At 41.1% G+C, this 21,526-nt stretch overlaps 1 protein-coding gene across 3 annotated transcripts in view; it reads left to right on the forward strand.

Moving 5' to 3' along the window:
* Positions 1–1,548: 1,548 nt before the first annotated feature.
* P3H2 (prolyl 3-hydroxylase 2) overlaps positions 1,549–21,526 on the forward strand; it is a 168,557-nt gene continuing 148,579 nt past the window's right edge. For 2 of the 3 annotated variants that reach the window (XR_005062885.2, XM_037024159.2), the window contains exon 1: positions 5,081–5,691. Coding sequence is in view for 1 of the 3 variants with exons in the window: in XM_037024159.2 (XP_036880054.1) it covers positions 5,221–5,691 (471 nt within the window). In the remaining 2 variants the exon portion in view is untranslated. Of the gene's footprint in view, positions 1,568–5,080; positions 5,692–21,526 lie in introns of those variants that run through there. The other variant, XM_073231917.1, reaches the window with a different exon arrangement.

Here is a 21,526-nt window from a genome sequence, read left to right on the forward strand (position 1 = left end):
AGCAAGAACTAGGGTGCTGGTCCACGCAGATTACTGGCATTAGTGATGTCTGGCAACAGGGGCTTGGGTGAGAGGCAGCAAGAGTACGGTGGGCCCCATTTCAGAGGAAGGATATGGGAAGGGGAGTTCTCAAAGATAGGCAGGGCAGGAAGGTCATCTCAGAATGATGGATCATCTATGCACACAGAGTAATCTCTTTCAGAATTTCTGACAGGTAAAGTTTTACTTTGCATCCATACACAGTGATTTGGCATCTCGTACAAAGGAGTCAATTAAGAACCTGTTTATCCTCATGTGTTTCCATGCATATGTTACCTATCAAGTGAGTTCAGAGTCATATTAAGCCTCTATCTAATAGATATGGTGTTGTGTGTACACACACACACACACACACACACACATGCACCTTATCCATATTTACTCTGCAGAAAAAAATGTTATTAGTCAGTGACTCTAACTGAATGCAGAACAAAATTGGTGACTGAAGAAAAGGTGTAGTCTGTACAAGTTTAATAGAGCAGAATTTTAGACAGGACCTATGAAGATGTCTCAGGCTTAGGAAGAGGCAGTGTGGCAGAGTGGGGGAAGCACTAAATAGGCGTCAGTCCTGGCCTTTAACTTGGAAACTGGGCTTTGGTAAGTCATTCCTCTTATATAAATCCTTTTCTCACTGGTGGAATTACAATGCTAATGTTTTACTCGAAGAGACTCTTGAAAAGAAATTGATTAAATGTTTGTGAAAAAAACTATACTTAATATCCAGTACCTAAGATATGTCCAATTTTCTGGATTTCAGTTTGTGTTGTGTTTTTAGCTTAAAGTATTTGGAGACTGCTCAGCATTCTTATTTCACTTTTTTCTTGTTCAACTAAGATGTGAGCCTCCTGAGGAATGAACTTAGAATGTCTTCATGACGGAGTGGGGACAGAGTGTTTACAGAGTTCTGTTTGATTTGGAATTTTCAAGTTCAATCAGGAATTAAGGCAAGCAGAGAGACAGAGCTATTAAGGAAATTGGAAAGGAACAGACAGTTCTGGAATGTGGCAGCTCCCGTTTGATTTTTAATGTAAGTTAAATATTAATTTTTCTGAAAAAAAAAACCTTCTTCCTCCAGGGAGGATTTTTTCTCACTCTCTCTTCTGGCGATAGATTGTTGGTGGCTTACCTTTCACACTAACTTATGTGGAGGAAAAAAAAAGTTTTCAGATGATCTTATTTGAGTAAGAAAAAAAGTCTTCAAAACAGTTGCCTTGTAGCCAGCATCAACAGCAGTGGAACAGGGTTGGGTTGTTGCATAGTGAGAATTATTCCTTTCATTTCAAAGGAATCAAAGATGTTTGGGGCAAGCAAGAGCTCTGGCTACCCATGACCAACGTAAACTAATATTAGATCTGCTTATGGAAAGTGTTGATTAAGTCTAACACTGAAGCCTGAGTGTGCTTTTATTGTTCCGTGAAGATTCTGCAGGAGAGAGAAGTCAGCTTGGAAAAACTAAACCGATTTGGGGAAAACAGGAAGCATTGGAAGATCTTTTTTCTCAATTCCTTCTTGTTGGAGGTTCCCTAAGGTAAGCAGTGCGGAGATGCTGTTGACTTGTAAACAGAAGTTGAAAGGAAATTCAAGCTTCTGTCAAGATTCTTCCAAATATAATAAAAAAGGAAGTGATTGGATTTCTCTTAAAGTTTTTGGATGGATTCTCTTGTGCTCTGGCTGTTCTCTGAATTCGTAAGTAATGGGGGAAAAGTGAAATTGCAGGCTCCCAGTTCATACCTATCTTAGCAGAAATTTCAACATTTTATTCCTACAATGGCTCCTTTTTCTCAAATTATCGTTTCTTTCTTACTTTCATGCATTTTGTTTTATATCTCCTTTAAGAAACATTCACAAAGCTACTGTTATCCTGTGTTCTATGACATCCAGCATAACATCTTGTCTTTTAGTATATAAAATTAAGCATATGAGTCCTACCACTGCCTATTTATGTGACCTGTGTTCCCATGTTTCCTCATAAAATAAGAGAATTGAGTAAGATACGTAGTGCTTAAACTATGTTCTACCCTAGGGTTTCTCAACTTGAGCATGGTTGATACTTAGATTGTGGAAGGCTGTCCTGTTCATCAAAAGATGGTTAGCATCTATCCATACCCTCTACCCATTAGATGCCAATTGTACAACTGTACTCCATTCTCCTAGTTGTGACAAACAACAATGTCTCCAGATATTCCTGGGAGAAATATCACTAACTAAAGCAGTGGTTCTCAAACTTTGTTGGGTTAAAGAACCCCTGGGGAACTCAGTAATATGAAGGCCCAAACTTGATTCTACTTTAAAAGCCAGACATCTGTGTTTGTTAAGAGCATTTTGATACACAACAAAGTTTAAGAAACACTGTTCATAAGGAGTTGTTTTGATAAAGAAATTCTCAAAGTATGAATCTTGCACCAAGAGCATCAGTGTCACCATGGAACTCGTTAGAAATGCACATTTTTGGCCTCTACCTCAGGCTTAGTGAATCAGAAACTTTGAGGTGGCACCCAGTTATCTAAGAAATAACCCATATAAAGAAGTACATTCTCGGAACACCCAGTGAAATGCTCAGGAGTGCAAGCGACCCAGGGAGGGCTGCATTTCTCAATACAGAGTTGATAACACTGGGCACCACATTGCCTGGAATCAACTTCACTGCCCTGCAAGACTCTTGTCATTCAAGGGTTGTGAGATTTTGTTTTGATCCAGCCTTAAGAGAAATATCAGACTTCCCTTTTTGAGAAGGAGAGATCTGAGGGATGATTCATGAATTCTCTATAGCACCCAGAGCCCTGACACATAGACCTACTTTTTGGACTATGGCATTAACTTGAGACCAGTGATTCTCAATTTTGGTTTCATATTAGAATCATGGAACTTTTATAAATCTCAATTCTCAAGCCATATCCCAGACCAATTAAATCAGAATCTTTCAGATTAGGGCTAGATAGCAGTATCTTGCCTTCTCAAGTGATTCCAATGTTCAAGCAAATTTGAGATGTCAGTTGAATGTTTTCTATAAAGTCAGGTATCTGTACTATAAAGTACAGATATTGATAAGGTAGCAGGAATATGCAGAAGATTTGAAAGCACATGGCCAGCTGGGGGATCAGCAGGAGGTTTGGTATGGCTACAGCCTGTAAGCTGACTCTACATCAATGTCAATTCTCCCTCTAACTTTTCCTCTAATCTTTCCACCAGAAGCCATCTTTCCAGGCTCTGCATTTCTGAAATACACTTTGAATCTAACTTAAGATGTACCACATTCTACCTTGTGTTATAGTCCTGCACATCATGTTTGTCTCCTATACAACACTGTAATCTCCTAGAGATAAGGGATATGGACTTGACTTTTTTATCTCCCTTTCCACCAGAACACCTACTTTGAGAACAGCCCTCCAAAGACATACATTTAGTTGGTATTAAATGATGTGGAAATGTCATAGGATATACAGGTAATCTACAGCAAAACATTCAGGCACTTTGTCCTTAGTCCTATAGCAGGACTGACTAGTGTGCTTCAGAACCTTCCGCAAGTGGATTGGTAACTCTGGACTCCAGTCTTTATCTGAAAAGAGAGCTAATCTTTACAGAAAAAGTCTGGGCTAATGACCCAAGTGCAAATTCTGGAATATTGAACATCCAAAGCATTCAGTACATACTCAGCTCCAAACTGGAGCTTTTCTATCAGGGGAATGAGCCAAATGAGTGAGGTTTGGTGTACAAAAACAACAATAGTATGGTTATTTGGTGTCTCTTGAAGTTACAGAGCCAAGACTGTTCATTTTCAGAGTGGTCAACCAAACAAAATAAAGGAATGAGCATGAAACTCTGACAACCTCCTCATGATAGAGGTGATTCCATATGAAAGTTTTCTTTGGGAAATTCATATCAACTACATGATACACGTGGTTCCTTTCCATTGCTCTTCTCTTTTGCTCAACATCCAGTTGGCTAGGGGGACTTCGGTGAAATTGCCACAGCCATTAGAAGAACAGGAACATGTCTCCAGGAAGCAGTCTGGAGTCCAGGATCCAGTGCTTAACCTCTCAGGAATCCTTGTGAGAGTGTAGAGCCAAGGAACAGGGACGAGGGAAACACCTTGGCTCCAAAGGCTGAGAGAAGGAGAACAGAAAAAGCCTCCAAAGCTAGTCCTTTGGAGCCCGGCAGCCATTTCTGTCAACTTCCCTATTCCTAGATTGATGTTCATTATTTAGGTCCTGGAGGTACTTGGTTTATTGAATTGCCTCTTTATTCAACTCCTGCAGTTAGAATTTAGGTAAGAACGTGACACGTTGAGATATTTGTCTGTTATGGAGATGAAGAAATTGAGGCTCAGCTGCACAAGGTCACACGGTTGATAAAAGGACAGAGCAGAACGTGAGGACAGCCCCGCCTACTTTAACAGTTCCCTAGGTCCTGTAACACGGCTGTGCGCACAGGCATGCAGGCTATTTATTGCTCCTCTCCTGCCCCTACCCCTGCTCCGATGCACAGGCACAGAGCCGTACTAAGGGAGATGGGACGGCAAGGAAGGGCAGACCCGCCCAGGGGGAAGCTGCGGTAAGCTCTGACTTCAAAGGCCCAGGCTTGGGTCCTTCCTTTACCTTTTCATAGTTCAGAAAGTCGGACTAACCACTCTTGCCATCAAGCCTCCGCAACTGGGCCAACTGGCCCTCCGGGGCTTCCCTCACAGCCTGCGATGGAGCTTTGGCGCTTCACCTGAAGGGGAGGGACTCTGCAAACTGCGAGGTCAGGTACACCTTCCCAGAGCCCTAACCTCACTAAGCCGATTGTCTTCCCCTCCAAAAAGGGAGTTGATCATACACATTTCGCCACCTAGAAGGAAGCCCACGAGTAAAGCTGTTCTCCCGGATCGGCCTCAAGCGGTGCTCGCTGTCTGCCTGGCACGCGGGGGGTGCAGCCCACCGCATCCCGGCGACTGCGGCCCGGAGCCTGCAGGGCGCGCGCTGAGCGCCGGCTCCTCGCCGCGGCTCGGACGGCAGGAGGAGCGTGCGCGCTGTGGGCGTCCCTTAAAGAGCAGCCGGCCCGGCCTCCGCCTCAGTAGCGGAGCGCCAGCGGCCACCTGGGGTGCGCAGGGCAGTCAGATCGTGGGGGCCGGCGCCCTCGCCCGCGCAGGTGGAGACCAGGCCCCGACGCCGGGGCCGCGAGCGTCCGGCAGCGCGGCGGAGGATGCGGGAGCGCATGTGGGCGCCGCTGTCGCTGCTGCTGGCTCTTCTGCTGCCGCCGCCGCTGTGGGGCGGCCCCCCGGATCGCGCGCTCCCGGAGCGGCAGCCCGAGCCCGGGCCTCTGCAGCCCTTCGACCTGCTCTACGCCAGCGGCGTGGCCGCCTACTACCGCGGGGACTACGAGAGAGCCGTGCGCGACTTGGAGGTAGCTCTGCGCAGCCACCGGCGCCTGCGGGAGATCCGCGCGCGCTGCGCCCGCTACTGCGCCGCGCGCCGCCCTCTCGCGCCCCCGGGGGTCGGGCCCGGGGCCGAGCTGCCCTTCTTCCGTGCCTTGCTGGAGAGGGCGCGCTGCTACCGCGGCTGCCAGACCCAGCGCCTCGGGGGACCCGCGTCCCGCCACCGCGTCAGCGAGGATGTGCGCAGCGACTTCCAGCGCAGAGTGCCCTACAACTACCTGCAGCGGGCCTACATCAAGGTACCCAGCGCGCACGCCAATGCCCCCTGCGGCTCCGGGATGCTCTGTCCAGTCCGGCCCGCTGCTCCTTTCTCCTTGCCATCTCTCTACCCATTAGCCTTTCAGATTGAGTTTCCTTTAACGTTTCTGTCTCCTGTTTGTGGATCCCGATATCTGGTGACCCCAGTTCGGTAATCAGCACTTGATGAACCTGGGCAAGCCATTAGCTCTTTTGGCCTCAGCTTCTCACTCAAAGAGGACTATACTGATACAGCGATGTTTAAAGTGCCCACTCAGCATTAATTTCTGAGATTAATTTAGCAGGGCTGGTTCTAGTTACGTCTTCTCTCGCTCCTTTTCTTGGTCTAGCTTCATCCCCATGTATCTTACGACTCCACTTCCTCATGCCTTCTACACTCTACTCGGCACCTTTACCCTGAAGTCTAAAAGAAATCCTCAGAACGGCAGAGTTAAAAGTAGATTTGTTCTGGAACAAGTTTGTTTTTCTCTTTTCTCCTCCACACCTTTAAAAAAAATAAAAGATCAAAGGTTAAAGGGAAGGTATGTGTGGAAGAGGTGACTCTGTGTGAGGCAGTCTCACTGAAAGTATTTACCCAAAGTGCTGACTTTCTCTCCTTTGATAGTGGGCTACCAATATCTGGAGGTAAGAATTGGGCTTTGTTATTGGACATAAGATGCCCAGTACTCTCCTTTTGGTTTTATTTTTGTGCATATTTCTGTGTCAGGAGGTATACAGTGTATATTGGCATTTTCCCCACATTCACAATTTGGAAGATCTGGACACCTCAGCAGAAAGAATTTAGCCTGTGTTTCTTATCCCTGCATCTCCACCCCCCACCCCCCAACAACATGTTGCTCTGAACTTACATTTCCTCCCCTTATGGCTTTCCATGTCAGTGTATCTATGTCTGTTTTCCAACTGTTGGAGAAGTAGCAGCTTTGGGAGTGGGTTGATCATGCCAGCCAGTGGACCAGGCTGCATTTCTTAGGTGGCAAAAACATGCATCGTGTACAGAGAGCCAATGCCTTTTGCAGCTCATCCCACAGGCTTCTGCCCTCACAGGTAATAGGGTTCTCTGGAAATTTACAGTTGCTGATGAAGTACAGAAAATCACAAGTGAGACTAATTCTTAACTCCCAGTGCTGTGGCTAAGGTGCTGGAGTTCACTAGCATCGTATCTTGAGCAAGAAATAAGGTAAAAAGCCTGCATTCTTTCCAGGATTTGTCTTCTTTTTGCTTGTTACACCTGATGGATTTGCTAATGTATGAAGTAGAAATCTGATTTCTTTTCAATGAGTGGCACAGTTTTTGGTGGTCTTACAGAAATTAATCAGTTGGCTTGAGCACCTGCCTGACAGTGGGCGATAATCTGAAGCAAATTCCCAGAGCAGAGCCTGGGTGGTCCAGGTTGGTCCCTGTAGCACGATCTTCCCAGGAGTCTCAAATGTAAGGTTGGCAGTCCTGCTGATAGCTCTGTCACACATCTTGGGCAGATTTTCCTTTCCCAGGTCTGGAGAAGGAATGCACATTCCTGTTCAGTCCTATAAAAGCAAGTAACCATATGGTAACTCTCAAAATGGGGGTTTCCTTGGTTCAGTAACCAAGCATGCTTCACTGTCATTGTTAACATCTATTAGCCATTCTCCTGCTCTTGTCCCCTGGTTGGAGGTCAAAGAAGGTAAAGCCATAGGTATAACATACCTCAAATTTTTCAGTGAATTGCTTATAGGAATCAATCACTCATGGGCACTTTTGTGGGTGAACTGCTGGATGTGGTCTGATGAACCAATGAAGTTTAAGAAGTCCTTCAAAAAAATATGGGAATTCACGTGCTAATTTCTGTTTTACCAGTAGTGTTTCTGAGAACAGAACAAATCTTGAATATTCTCCTTATTCATCTCTGCTCTGATAGGCAAAGTTTTCTGAATTTACAGAAATGATAAACTCTTAAAGAGGAAATATTTTTATTCCTTTAAAAATTCATTTAAAAATTTTTGTTGTATAGTTTATATATGATATTGTATTGGTTTCAAGTATACAACATAGTGATTCAACAGTTATGTACACTATTAAATTTTACCCCAAATAATGTAATTACTATCTGTCAACATAGAGAGATGCTACAGAGCTACTGACTATATTCTCTATGCTGTACTTTCATCTCTGTGACTAATTTATATTATGAGTGAGATTTTGTGCCTCTTTATCCCCTTCACCTGTTTTACCCACCCACCCAGCCCAGTCCCTCCCTCATGGTAACCACCAGTCACTTCTCAGTGTCTCTGGATCTACTGCTGTTTTGTTTATTTTGTTTTGATTTTAGATTCCACATATAAGGGAAATCATGTGGTATTATTTTCTCCACCTGGCTTATTTCACTTAACATAATATCCTCTAGCCCATCCATGTTGTTGCAGAGTGGCAGAATTTCTTTCTTTTTTTATGACTGAATAGGAAATTCACTTTTATGGCCTGCATTTGCCCAAGTGTCTTTGTGAACATCTGATAAGGTCCACCACATTTCCTCCCTCTTTGCTCTCAAGAACTCCACAACTTCATGGTTTAGCCTCTGTGTGGCTTCCTTGGAATTTTACTCATAAACACACACACACACAAAGGCACTCAGGTGAACATAGCCAGACACCATCCTTTCAGAGCAAAACACAACTTTCAAATAATAATAAAGCATCCTTGGTTTCTGACAGGTGTGGATTCTAAAGTGATTCATTCCCTGATGATATGGACTGAATCCGATCATTAAATGAATTCCTTACATATGCCTGGATATCATCATGAATTACTTTTGACATCAGTGATCCAGTTTGCACTTGAAGAGTATAATCCTGGGCCAGATTGACTTTAGTGAGGACTTTGTAGCAAGGATTTGAGACCTGTAAATCGCATGATGCAGTCAGAACTAGCAGGCTTCCTAGAGATGAAGAAATACAATTATTCTCAGCTAGTTTACAAACTGTAGAAGCTCTCAGGAGATGCTGATCCTTCACCAGATCCCAGTTAGCGAGCCAGACACTGATGGAAGCGGAGCCTTTATGCTGTCCTGTTGGAGGGGAAAAGGATTGAGAATTGGGAAATCTGAGTCCCGTCAAGCTCAATTTCTCATTTCACAGTTGAAGAAAGGGAGATCAAGAGAGGGAAAGTGGCTCACCCAGTGTCACATATTTAGTGGCAGAGCCAAAAGTTTAATGAAAGGCAGCACGGAGCTGGGAGTCAGGAGTCTGGGTTCTGACAATACCAATCACTGCCCATGCCCATTCTGTGCCCTCTGCCCCATGGGGTTGCCTCAGGCCTCGGGGAATGTTGTAGTCCCCAGGGCTATCCTTATGCCAGATGTGGACAGCTCCAGGAATGAGGAGGTCCTTGTCCTCTGTGTAACAGGCACTCACACAATTATATTGAGACCTGCCCTGTAGATTCTTCCTTGAGGACTGGCATGTTTGGAATTTGTCTGGACAGCTGTCAGGCAGTAGTTCCACCTGGCTTCTGGCCATACTTTTTTGTTTAACGGCAGGATGAAAAGCTTCAAAGTTTGATTTTTATCATTTCAGATTGTGAGATATAACTCTTGACTCTCAGCCTAAAGACTAAGATTTTATCAGAGTATTCTCCACTCAGAAACCTTCAGTGGTTTTCCCCGTACTACTATTGAAAGCCCAGATAATGTAATTAATACAGCATCCACAGCCTGTATTAATTCACTTTCCTGCCCCTGACTCCCCTGACTCTGCCACCCTCCAGACAAAGGGAACAATGGATGCTTGGTCTTCTGTATCTGACACATCTGGTCTTTGTTTATCTTCTAGGGAGGCATGTAGATCTGGAATGGGATAGATCTGGGATTGAACTCCAACTCCTCAATCTTTAGCTGAGCTGTGTGGCTGAGCAAATTACATAAACTTTCTGAGCTTTTGCTGCCTCATCTGAAAAATGGGAAAATAATGGGACCTACCTGATTGGTTTAGATTGTTTGAGAGGATTTATGTGGCATATCCAGGACATGGCCTGCTTCTCAATGAACACTGGAGATGTGTTTCTTATTATCAGGTATATTAATATATTTTTCCTCCTCCCCCTCTTCATGCTCAAATGGTAACTGTACTAATACAAACATACCTATTTCTATGAGCTCCTCTTTTACTCCCTCTACAGTACATGTATTCCTTCTCCTCTATATGTTCATAGCAAGGAATTTGTTCCTTTCCTTTCATGTTTCATTTTAACATAGTTTTGGGGAAATTTGTGTATTTGCCTGTCATTTATGGTAGCTCTTTGAGATCAAGAACTTAGTCACTTTTGCATCTCCTAAAGTAGGAGTTTCCAGATCTAGATGATTAGATAGATAATCATTATGAATCATCTGGGCATTAAAGGTAAATGCAAAATAGAGATGTAGGTTCAGGAGGTCTGAGTTAGGTCCTCACCTCTCTATTCCCCCCTGATACCTATGAAAGAGGACATAGCCTTAAAAGCTTAGTATATGTTTGATGAATGAATAATAGCCTGGTGCCTTGTGTATCTTTTTTGTAGAAAGATTTCTGTCTGGCAGCAGGTTTTCTCACATTTGTTATTCGGTTTCCTGGCTGGTCATTTGGGGGAGGAAATTACAGAAAGACTGTAGATGGCTTGTACGTTTTTCTACTTGCAAGTTGCAGATACTGTTGCAAATCTCCTTTCCCTCTCCTTCCATCTTCTTTCCCTAATTTAATTCTTATTACTTAACACTATGCCTTAGAAGATCCTTGACACACTGTGCCTGCTTTATATATATCTGCTGAATTTAAACACAGGTAGGAAATACTTTTTTAATTTTCAATATACTATTTAATCAGGAATTGGCATATCTCCTTTTCTTCCACTGTTCCCAGCCATTAATAAAACAAAAACAAAACTAGTGCAGTTTATTTATTTCATTTAGCTTAAAATAAGCCTGCGCTCGCATGTTTTGCTTCTGAGTTGGTACTTTGTGCCATTTGACCTTCGTTTTTCTTCTCAGGATTAGAGGGTGGGAAAAAAGGGAAATGCAATTAAATTAGGCAATTCAATCTCCTTCCTAGAATCATCTCTCCAAACTCCCTTTTATTGACGATAATCTATTTTATTAGTGGTTTCTAGAAAGAAAAAAAAAAGTAAACTCAAGGAATGTCCTCTCTTATGCTGCTTAATCAACTTCTTTCTTTTTATCAATGAATGTCTTAACAAGCAAACAAAATGAAACCTGAGACCACAACTGCATGCTATTGATCCTGGTAGTTCAGGAAAAAAACTTTTTCTGGATTCCATATATAAATTGCTCTTTTACTCTCTGTAGACCATGTATATTTTGTCCCTAAATCATTTCAAATAAGTTGATTTTGTGTCTTCTTTACATAGTTTATCTGAAATTGTCCTCATTATTATTTCCTCAAGGGATTTTTTTTTTCCCCTCACAATTGGCCCTTTTTTATGTGCTTGAATTATCAAAATCCACTGTTGTCATCTTTTCCTCACACTCCTTAGGAAAGAAACCTGAGAAATTCTTTGTCTAGCCAGCTTGGATCCAGTGTGTTAAGGAATTCGAATCTCAATTGTTTCCTCATAGGAGGTTGTCCATTTGGTGGCCCAGTCAGCTCTTTATCAGTCAGCCATTGCAGTTACAAATAGTGAGTGCCTAGAGGCTTAAAATTCAATTAGATAAGGTAACAACTACTTATACATTTTCTCCTGTCTTAATCTGGTGAATCAGGCATTCCTTCTCAGGTTTTAATAAAGAAAAGTAATTAACTTCTTGTCTGTCATCAAAGATCCCATCTCTGAGAATCGACTGTATTCTATCACTAATATCATTTGCTCACTGATAAACTCCAAAAGGATAACTGTATGGAATTCTTTTGGGAATATTTGATAAAATGTCAGCTTGTTTCATGCGGGGGGCTTGATAAATGCTGGCAGGTGGTTGGCTTCACCTAATGAAAACTTGTCAGATTTGGTATAATAACAGTTCTTCTATTTTGCTAAGTAATTAAATAAACTGTGGATTTCTTAGAATCACACATCTTTGAGCTGCAAGGGATTCCAAGAAAGCATCTTGTTCAACTTTCTTCAAGTAAAATAATTGCTTTTGGGCAGTGAAGTAGGGGTGAGAGAAGGAGGAATAAGAATTTTGCTCAAGAAACATGGTCTAGCAAGGATCGGGGGTGGTGATTATTGGGACTATAAAAAATACCACAGCTTGAAGAACCCTTAGAGATCATGAAGAAGTCTCTCACTGTCACTTAACAGCTGATGACGCTGGCCTTAGAGGTTCTATGACGAATTAAAGAGGGTCAGCACATGGAGCTGAGTCTAGAATGTAGGCATTCTAATGCATAGTGTAGTGTTTTTCTCAGACTCTGTAATGGGCATCCCACCTCCAGAGGGGCAGTGTGGTGAATCACTGAAGCAGCTGAGACCCGCAGACTTCAGAGACGGAGCAGACACAGGCAGAGCTTCCTTGACTGCCCTGCCCACTATGCGTTTTCATTCACATGATACACAGGCCACTCAGCCAAGAGTCACAGTTGTCTGATGGAAAATTTTGCATTTCTCATTAGGAAAAATAATTTCTCCTGTTTTATTTTCCATTCAGCTTTTCTCCTAGAATTCTTTTTCTGTCCTTTTATTCATTTCTCCTTTCCTGCCATCTGACTTCCTAGCTGTATATATTATCCATGAATCCTGGCCCTCATTTGCCAAATGGCCCAAATACATCTTTAAAAGTATAATTTGGAGTCAGCCTTTTAAGTGGTATGCTTCAGGGCTGTGTGTATGATTTTCAGTTTTCAGTACTGAAGGGAGCTGCAGGCTATGGTCAGAAGCAGTTGATTTCACTTGGTCATACTCCTTTCGGTTTATTTTGTTTTCTGCTTTTTTTTTTTCTCCCTTTCCTCTCCCACCCCTTGCCCTATTGGTGATTTACACAGTGACATTACATCCGAGGAAGAGAGGGTTGGAGGGATCAATAGAGGGAAGAGAAAACAGGTAGTGGTAGAAGCCATGTCATATCTCTGGCTCTGATACAGTGAAGGCCATAGAGCCTCATATTTAATTTGATACATAGGCTTAGGCATCTACGTCTATGAAAGTCTTTTTATGCCTCTTTTCCTTGTACGACTTGTGCAAGAACTGGGCATGCACTGAGGAAGGTGTTCCCCTCCATTCTTAGCTTCCCATCTTTCTGCAACTGCTCCCCGCCACATACATGCAACATTAGTGTTCCAGCCATCCCATTTTACAAATGGGAACATAAAGCCTAGAGGAGAATCAGGTTGTCCAAATTTATCCAGTAATGTAGTGGAAGAGCCAGGATTGGAATCTGAGAACCATGAGTCCTACCTCTGTGACATTGCTGATTGACCACTCTTTGCCCACACTGGAAACATAAACTGAACATAATTAACAGGGAACACAGAGCATGCCACTTACATTATCTGCTAGATGCAACAGACCCTGAAAATAAAAGCTACCTTATGCAGTGTTATTCCTTGTACTACTGTTCTGCCCCCTTCTGGCAAAATTTCAGAAGTGGGAACCTGAGTTAATTGTATTCCCCGAAAAGCCTAATGAAAATAAATGAGGTAAAAAATATTTTTTGGAAGAGGAATTAAGGAATAAGAGCCAGAGCCAGAAAGAGGGAGGTCCAAGATGTCAGATTTTCCAGAAGTCGAGGGCTATCACAGTGATCCTAGTGGAATTCATTGTCTGCAAGTAATGGATTCAGTTTTTGTGCAAGTAACAGGACTCTGCTGAAGACTGCAGTGTAATTTTAATGGAATTCTGGAAGAGAATGGAGGAACACATAAAAAAATTAATAAATCTAAAACAAAACAGAGAAACTGTTAACAAATCCTGAATCACAGAAAAGTTAATTAAGCCAATTTTGATTGATTCTTCTTATCTGAATGCTAAATTTTTGCTTTCAGTCTGCCAAAATCAAAAGGCTTGCATGATGACATCAACACATAATTAGGACTACAGACACAGTGAAATACCTTAATAACCAGATTTGGCTGTTTCTGAAAATGATCTCAAATTATGATATCAAAGACTAATCCAGAAGACCAGATTATTCCCACTGAAGCAAGAGGTATTTCTTAATACTATTTTTTCAGATTGAATCCAGGATCAACAATCAGCATTTGATTCTAGCCCATAACATGTAAAAATGTCACTGGGGACAGAGATATTCACCGTCAGTCATTGTTTGTCTAAGGTTACCAAGAGCTCGGTTACACTTGGAATCTGCTTGTTGTCAGATCAGTAGGCATTTAAGCTGGAGTTTCTCAACCTGGGCTTACTGATATTTTTGGATGAATAAGTCTTTATTGTCATGTGCTGTCCCGTACATTTTAGGATGTTTAGTGGCAGTCCCTGGCCTTTACTTACTAGATGCCAGTAGCAGACCACTCCACCCCTCTCCAAACTGCGATACCAGAAAAAAGCATGTCTCCATACATTGCAAAATGTCTCTTGAGGTCAAAATCACCCCTCACTGAAAACCACTGGTTTAAACATTTATCCATATTTAAGATAACTGGACAGCTAAGTTTAGACAAGTACGAATCAAGTTTTTGGCAGAATATTCTAGATGGCAATGTGCCAGTGATGAATCATGATATTTATGAAAAAGTTTAGCTATAGCTGGACACCTTTTTATTAGGGGAAATATATTCATATATTCATTGGATGTAGAGCTCCTTTCTCTAAGATGCAAATCAGTAGGCTCAAATCTGATAGCTGGACCTCCCCCATGGCTACACTTGTTCAGCCTGAAGCAAAGATCAGAGGATCTGGCTCATCTCTACATTTTGTCTGAACATAACAGGGCAGGTTGTTTTAGTAGGACAAACCAACACCTTTCGGTTGTGAACTCTGAACTCCAGAATTAAATATGGTTCTCATTCAATATGCATAGTACTCACACCCAGTCATTTAAAAGTAATCCACTGCAACTCTTAGTTTTCTTGCAGTTTCCCCTATGTTGTATATAATCTTAGGAAGCAGCTTAAATCAGACCTAAAATGCTAATTTATAGAAGGTAAGAAAGTAGGGAAAATGAGAGGCTGTTAGAGGAAAGAATGACACAGAGACAGGGTCAGAGGGTGTTTCAATCCTTTCAGGCTGGTACACCAGAACACCATAGACTGCACAGCTTGTAAACAACAAATATTAATTTCTCAGAGTTCAGGAGGCTGAGAGACCAAAGTGCTGAAGATTTGGTGTCTGGTGAGAGGCCTGCTGTGCTGTAACCTCACACAGCAGAAGGAGTTAGGCCTCCTGTGCAAGGGCACCTTTCTGAGGCTTCTTGTCAAGGGCACCGATTCCATTGCTCTGATTCTATTCATAAGGGCTCTACATTCATGATCTAGTCACCTCCAAAAGCCTACCTCCTAATGCCATCACCTCGAGGGCTATGGTTCAACATACCACTTTCAGGACACAAACATTCAGTCTATCTTAGAGGGAAATAGAGAAATAGAGGGAGAAAGTTGGAGAGATGATAGCAAGCATTAAGTAAAGTGAGGGGAGAGCAATGAAATCGATGTCCAAGCAGGATCCCACACATGAAAGGAGGCTGCACTAAACAAAACATGTGTGCTGCACGCTGTGATATTCATGTGTCTTTGGTAAAACCAGCACTCAGGAGCAAATGCTGGTCATTCTTCAGTGCTGTGATGTCATGGGTCCCACACTCAACTGATAAAGCCCAGGATAGCAGAGCCATTCCATTTCTTCAGTGAACCAGAGAGGGGAGCAGTCTCTTCTGGGGAGATGTCACATATATAGCACTGAATATTTACCAAATAAAGAAATGCCATGTGAAAACAAGCAAAAAAGATAGAGTTTCCTAATAAAAATGTTTACTTTTAATTTACATTAGATTATACTGCTTTCCCAATCAGTAATTAAAGAACCTCTGGAACCCTTTCAGGTGTTACATTCCCTGTTAGGCCCTGGAGATATGAAGGTGGATAAAACATAACCTCTACCTTCAGTTAAGTCACAGTCCATGGAGAGAAACTAATGTATATATACTTACAATGTGAATCCATCAGATGAGAAATAGAAACACTCCCTCTGTGGTTCTGTGATGATGTGGCGGCACTTCAGGGATGTTCTGTATCAGAGCAATGGAATTAGGTATGTAAAAAAACTATGTTTTAGGAGAAAGTCCATTTAGAAAATACCGGTAATTTTGAGTTTCAGAGGAAAAAGAGACTAAAAAAAGGAAAACTATTGGAAGCAGAGAAGATAGAAAATTTGGAGAAATTAATCAAGAGTACGGGTTGAAAAAATTTTATCATATGTTTTAAAAGACTATGCACTATTCTGAGGCTGGGAAGAATGGATAGATGGTAATGTATGAAATGACACCTTTTAGGACATTTTACTAATCGTGACAATTAAAATATACTCCCTCAATACTGTTGTCCGAGTGAATTGTGTTTCCAGTGACTTTTTGAGTTTGTTCAGGGAGATCATTTTGCCATTTCAGGTGTCTTTGAAATCCTAGGTATAGCTCCACCATCCCTTCTACAGTTTGCTAAGTTCCTCATCCTCTTTGTGACTCAGTTTCTATCTCTCAAAAGATTATAATAAAATTACAAAACTCACAGTGTTGATGTAAGGATAAAATGAGAAAATATTTGTGGAAGTCAATTATGGGTGCTAAGTATACATAAAAGATGCAGAATGAGGAGGAGGAGGAACGAAAACCCCAACAGAAGACTAAAAATAAACCATGTAAACAACAAAGCTCTGAACAGGCAAGAGCAAGAAAATCGTTCATCACTTCACACAATGGACACATGTTAGACAATTATCCTCCTTCCTCAAAATAACTAATTGAATTGTTTTTAACCCCAAAAGGTAAAAACATCAAGGAGTCATTAAACTAATAAAAATAATCTATGTATGTGCATGAAGAATCAGACTAAAAGAAATACGCATGTAGGGCAGTTGTTAACTCTGAAAATCGTATCTTATTACCTTCTCAGTATAATTTGTTCACAAATCAGATTATAAAGAATCCTGAAATGACAAAATGACATTTCCCTTGACAGACTTAAAAAAAAAATCACTGAATCCAAACCTTTAGATTTAACTTTGAGGTAGTGTATGTTCTAACTATATCTATTTAGTTTCAGAAATTATTTTATTAACTATTGCTATTTCCAGTATTGTGCTAAAGGCTTTATATGAATTTTCCCATTAAGTTCTCACTACACCCCTAAGATACAAATCTTAGTATAATCTTTATTTTGCAATAGGGACACTGAAGCTTAAAGGTTTAAATAATATGTCTGAGATCACACAGCTAGTACATAACACGTCAGGATCTGTATTGGGATTTTTCATTCAAAACTTGAGCTCTTATTAACATCTCAGTCTGAGTTTTGACATCAAAGGACATATATAAGAAATAAAATCTTGCTTTTTTTACTTGTATGATGCTGGGAAAGCTCACCTATGTGAACATGAGTTTCTTATCTGGAAAATGGGGATATTCATACCTACTCTACAGGTGTGAGAAGTGAGAAGTTTATAAAGAAAGACTGTGGGCTCACCTAGTTCAACACTGACACAGAGATACTTTTTTCTTGCCTCATGGCTTCTAGGCAGAGGACAGACTTGTGAGGGAAGATGAAAGACAGAAGAATAGTTAAACCAATCTATCATGAGATATCAAAAGGATACATGTTCAGTAGGTACCGAAAACTTGGGGACACACAAAACAAGAACTGACCTGCTCCATTCAAGCTACTGGCTGCAAGTTACTTCTCTGTACAGTGCAGCACAGACAGACCAGCCTCCTCTCGCCAACAGGCTAAAACAAAAGCATCCTCTTGGTGGGGTCTTGGTACTTGTTAGGAAAAGTCTTTTTCCTCTCTTCCACACTACATTCTCTGACCCTCAGATTTCACAATTTCCTTGAGATTGTGGCCTTTGTGTTTTTCAAGAAAAAAATGGACTCTGTTCAAACACATTCCAAACCTTCTCTGTTTCCTATTAGTAGATAAAATCTCTTCCCACAGACCAACACATCTTGGGAATTTTAAACCCATTTAAGCCTCTTCCCAACCCTGATCTTGAGTACCCTTGGGAAATGGCCTTGGTTTGGGAATCAACAAACATCTCTTCATCACACACACCAAAAGTGAGACTGCTTCTTATATTACAGTCAAGTAAATGGGAGAGTAGTTGTGAGTCTAGAACCAAGCAATTGAGGCTCTGTGCCCAGTTAATGTTTTGCTTTAGGCCTTGAGGTCTCCATGTGAGCAAGGGCACTGTGGGACAGGGTGGCTTTTAAGAGCCCTCTATCTCTGCCAGCTGCACAGCAAGACAATGATCTACCCACAGAAAATAAAAGTGATGAGATAGTAATATAATGGAATACCAAGTAGAATGGAAGTAAGAGTTAAAGGAAAGGAAGCACTTCCAGAATGTCTGATGCCACTCCTCATCTTTGCTCAGTCAGTTGCTGTAGAGTAAGACTTGAAAGAAGGTCACATTGATATTTTATTTGGTGGTCCTTTTAGAAGTACAAGATAAAGTGTAGGGAATGTTCAGGAAGGACAAAAACATAAAAGACTTGAAACTATGTTATATGAGAAACAATTGAAACAGGGATGAGTAGATAAAAGTAGTCTAAAAAAAAAAAAAGAGGTTTTAAAAAGATCATCATCTGAGACAGTTATTCTTGATCTAAGTTATTGCACCGAGGAATTGAAGAACTAGGACCAGGTAGCAGAAGAGACAGAGAACAGGATTTTGGCTCAGACATGGAAGCTTTTTTCTAACACTATGGTACAATAGGGAGCACCAGAAGAAGGTGTTTGAACATGAGTTGGACAGCTGCCTAACAGGGAGGTTGCATTTAGGGTTCAAGCACTAAAGTAATGTTGAAATAAAGAAGATTTAACATATTTTTCAAATCAGAGTTAATAATAAGACTTCATGAACTCATGAAATGAAAATGTGTCTTATACTCACTGAGGGGGGGTCATTAACTACTTTTTCACTGGAGAAGCTTGACAGCCCTTTCTCTATCTGGCTTCTTAGTTCTGGTTAATGAAATCTTGGACCAGGGAAACCAGCACACTCCCTATAAATAACTTAGAAAATGTGAAAAAGGATAAAGAAAACAACAACAACAAAAACAGTACCAAGGCCTTAAAACAAACACAGGAACACATGCTCATGGAATATTTAGCAGTAACAACATCCACATGTATGGTCTGCATCAGCCCTCTGATTTCTGGCTTAAGTGTCTCTGCGATAACATCTGAAAAGGATTTAGTTGTGGTTTCAGAGTACCACTGAGAGTTTTAAGTTAAATGCATAACAACTGATCAGAACGTCCATGCTTAAGAATTGAAAGTGGGTATGCCGTCTTAGCAAGTACATCACGGTATATGCAGAAAGCTTGGCTTCATTTACAGAGCTTTGCAATGCTGTTCTAGGTTGCTTTGTTTGCATGCTCTCCAGAGGCCAGTCTGAAAACTTGGCCACATTCCACACTGTAGTTTCAGTGTTCAAACCTTTTGCCAATTTAATTCTGGTCAGTTTCACATGTGGGTTGCTAAAGGGTCTGCCTAGGACTTCATATTTAAGAATATGTAAATGATATTAATATTCTTAAAGAATACTTAAAGACCCCGTTTATCTGGCTCCCTCCTCTCTGAAACTCCTTTTTTACTCTGTAGGCGGAGGGAGAGGAATGCCTGCTCCCCGTGAGGAAGAGAGGAATGGAAGTCCAGCCTCTTTAGCCGACCAGCCACCAAGAGGGAGCAGACATGCTTTTTTTGTTCCCCCTAATGTTTGGCTGGAGTAGGGCAGGTACTGTCACAAATGTTTCTATTATTCCGTGCCTATCTTTTCCAGTTCCCTACCTAGAAAGAGTATAGTTTTTAGTGGCCTTTTCTGTTTACTCCAGTTGCCATTGGCGTTTTCAGGTTGTAGGCTTCTCCAGAGTCCAATCTGTGATATTTGGGAGACAAAAAGAAAATGCAGAAAATTTACCATTATGTTCAACTGTCGGGTCCCTAGCCAGTCCACCTTCGTGGCACCTTTTGGAGTCTTCCTGTGTTTGTCTCTTGCAGTATGTCCTGAGTTTTTAGATGTGCTTAAGTGGAGATATTGGGAAAAATGAGTTTCCTCCACCATGTTCAGAACCAGAAGTCTTCATGCAGACTCTTTAAGGGCTCTTTAAGTTATAATCACAGTGATGAGTACAGTTTAGAGTAGAATTGATTTCAAAACTCTCACAGAGCTTTGTTGTCAGTGCTTTACTGCAGAAAACTGCAGAAAAGCCTTTCTAATCTCTGATAAAAATCTCCAGCTTTCTCTTACCACTACTAAATTAAACCTAAGTAAATCATCTGGACTGCTGCAGTCCACATCAAATTGTTCAGAGGATTCTTTCTATGCCTGCTTTACAGGTACAAAAAAGCTGTGGCCCTTTTGCTGAGTTGCCCCCAGCCTACCCATTCACACGTCTGTAGGTCTACAGAGGGGATCCCTCACGAATACTATGACTTAACTCGTCACAAATAAATAAATATTTGGTCATTGTGGTCCATTTTCCCAGTGGGAGACTTAATAGCATTTGCCCACCATCTTATATATGAGAATTTAGATAGGATTTTAGAATATGAAAAAACAATGCTCCTAAGTAATGATTCCCTTTTCTCTTTCCTATTGTCCCAGAATAAATACAACATTCCCATAATCAATACCTTTGACATTCCAGATTATTATGTGTGAGATCTAAATGCTCACACACAGCCATCCCCACTGTTTGATTCTTTGCACTTGGTAGGAACTCAATACATGTTTGTTAAATTTAAATAATCAGTTTTCCTAAGGCATGAGTTTGTCCCCATGATAGTCCTCATAATTAGACATTTAAAAATGTTGTTCCACTTGATCATACTTTTTAAAGAGAGCTCTTTCATGCCAACTTCTAAAGTCAATTTGAGGTTAATAACATGAAGTTGGGTGTGATACGTTGGAAACAGCTATAGAGTAAAGAGTTACAAAAATGTGGCTCTCAATGTAACTGTGCCTCTAACTCTATGGCTATATGATGATGAACTTCTCCCTTCTTGGCCTCAGTTTTTTATATTTTTTTATTAAACTAAGTGATTGGAAAATATAATCTTGAAAATCTCTGCTAGCTTAGATGTTTAATATTTGGCAGAATACATCCTTAATAAACAAAGCTGTTAAATGTTACTAAACTATGGAGCTCTCAGCACTTAGATTGTTTCCTCCTCAATTTGGTCTTAATAAATCCTAGTATCTTGCCAACATTAAACATTTTTATAGTTAGACACTAAAATGGTACACATAGACAATAAAAAATACTAAATATATTGGAGAGGAAATGGGCAAGCCTTTTGCAGTTATGGAAATCCTCTTTTGTAGTTGTATCCTGTCCTAAAGAGACATTGTGACCTTGTCACAATTAAAAAACCTGTCTCTCTCTTCTCTAACTTCAGTGTTCAAAAAAGTGTTATTGCTGAGGTTTGCCCACACCCCTTTGAAATTTTGTAAACAAATAGTTCAGATTAAGTTTTATTCAAAATTATCACTGTTTCCTGTTATGTTCAATCAAGATCAGGATGTAAATTGTTAACAGCAACCATTGTGTTTGAATAAAGCAGTTTACATATTGGCATTCAGCTATGACTTATTTAAAATGCACATTTTTTTTTTTTTGCTGCACACACACAAAAAATGAGTGCTCTGTCATTCATTTTGATTTCAACATATCTTGTTCCAACATGCCCATGTTCT

Source organism: Manis javanica, chromosome 3, assembly GCF_040802235.1.
Source record: "Manis javanica isolate MJ-LG chromosome 3, MJ_LKY, whole genome shotgun sequence".
Classification (NCBI taxonomy): Eukaryota; Metazoa; Chordata; class Mammalia; order Pholidota; family Manidae; genus Manis; species Manis javanica.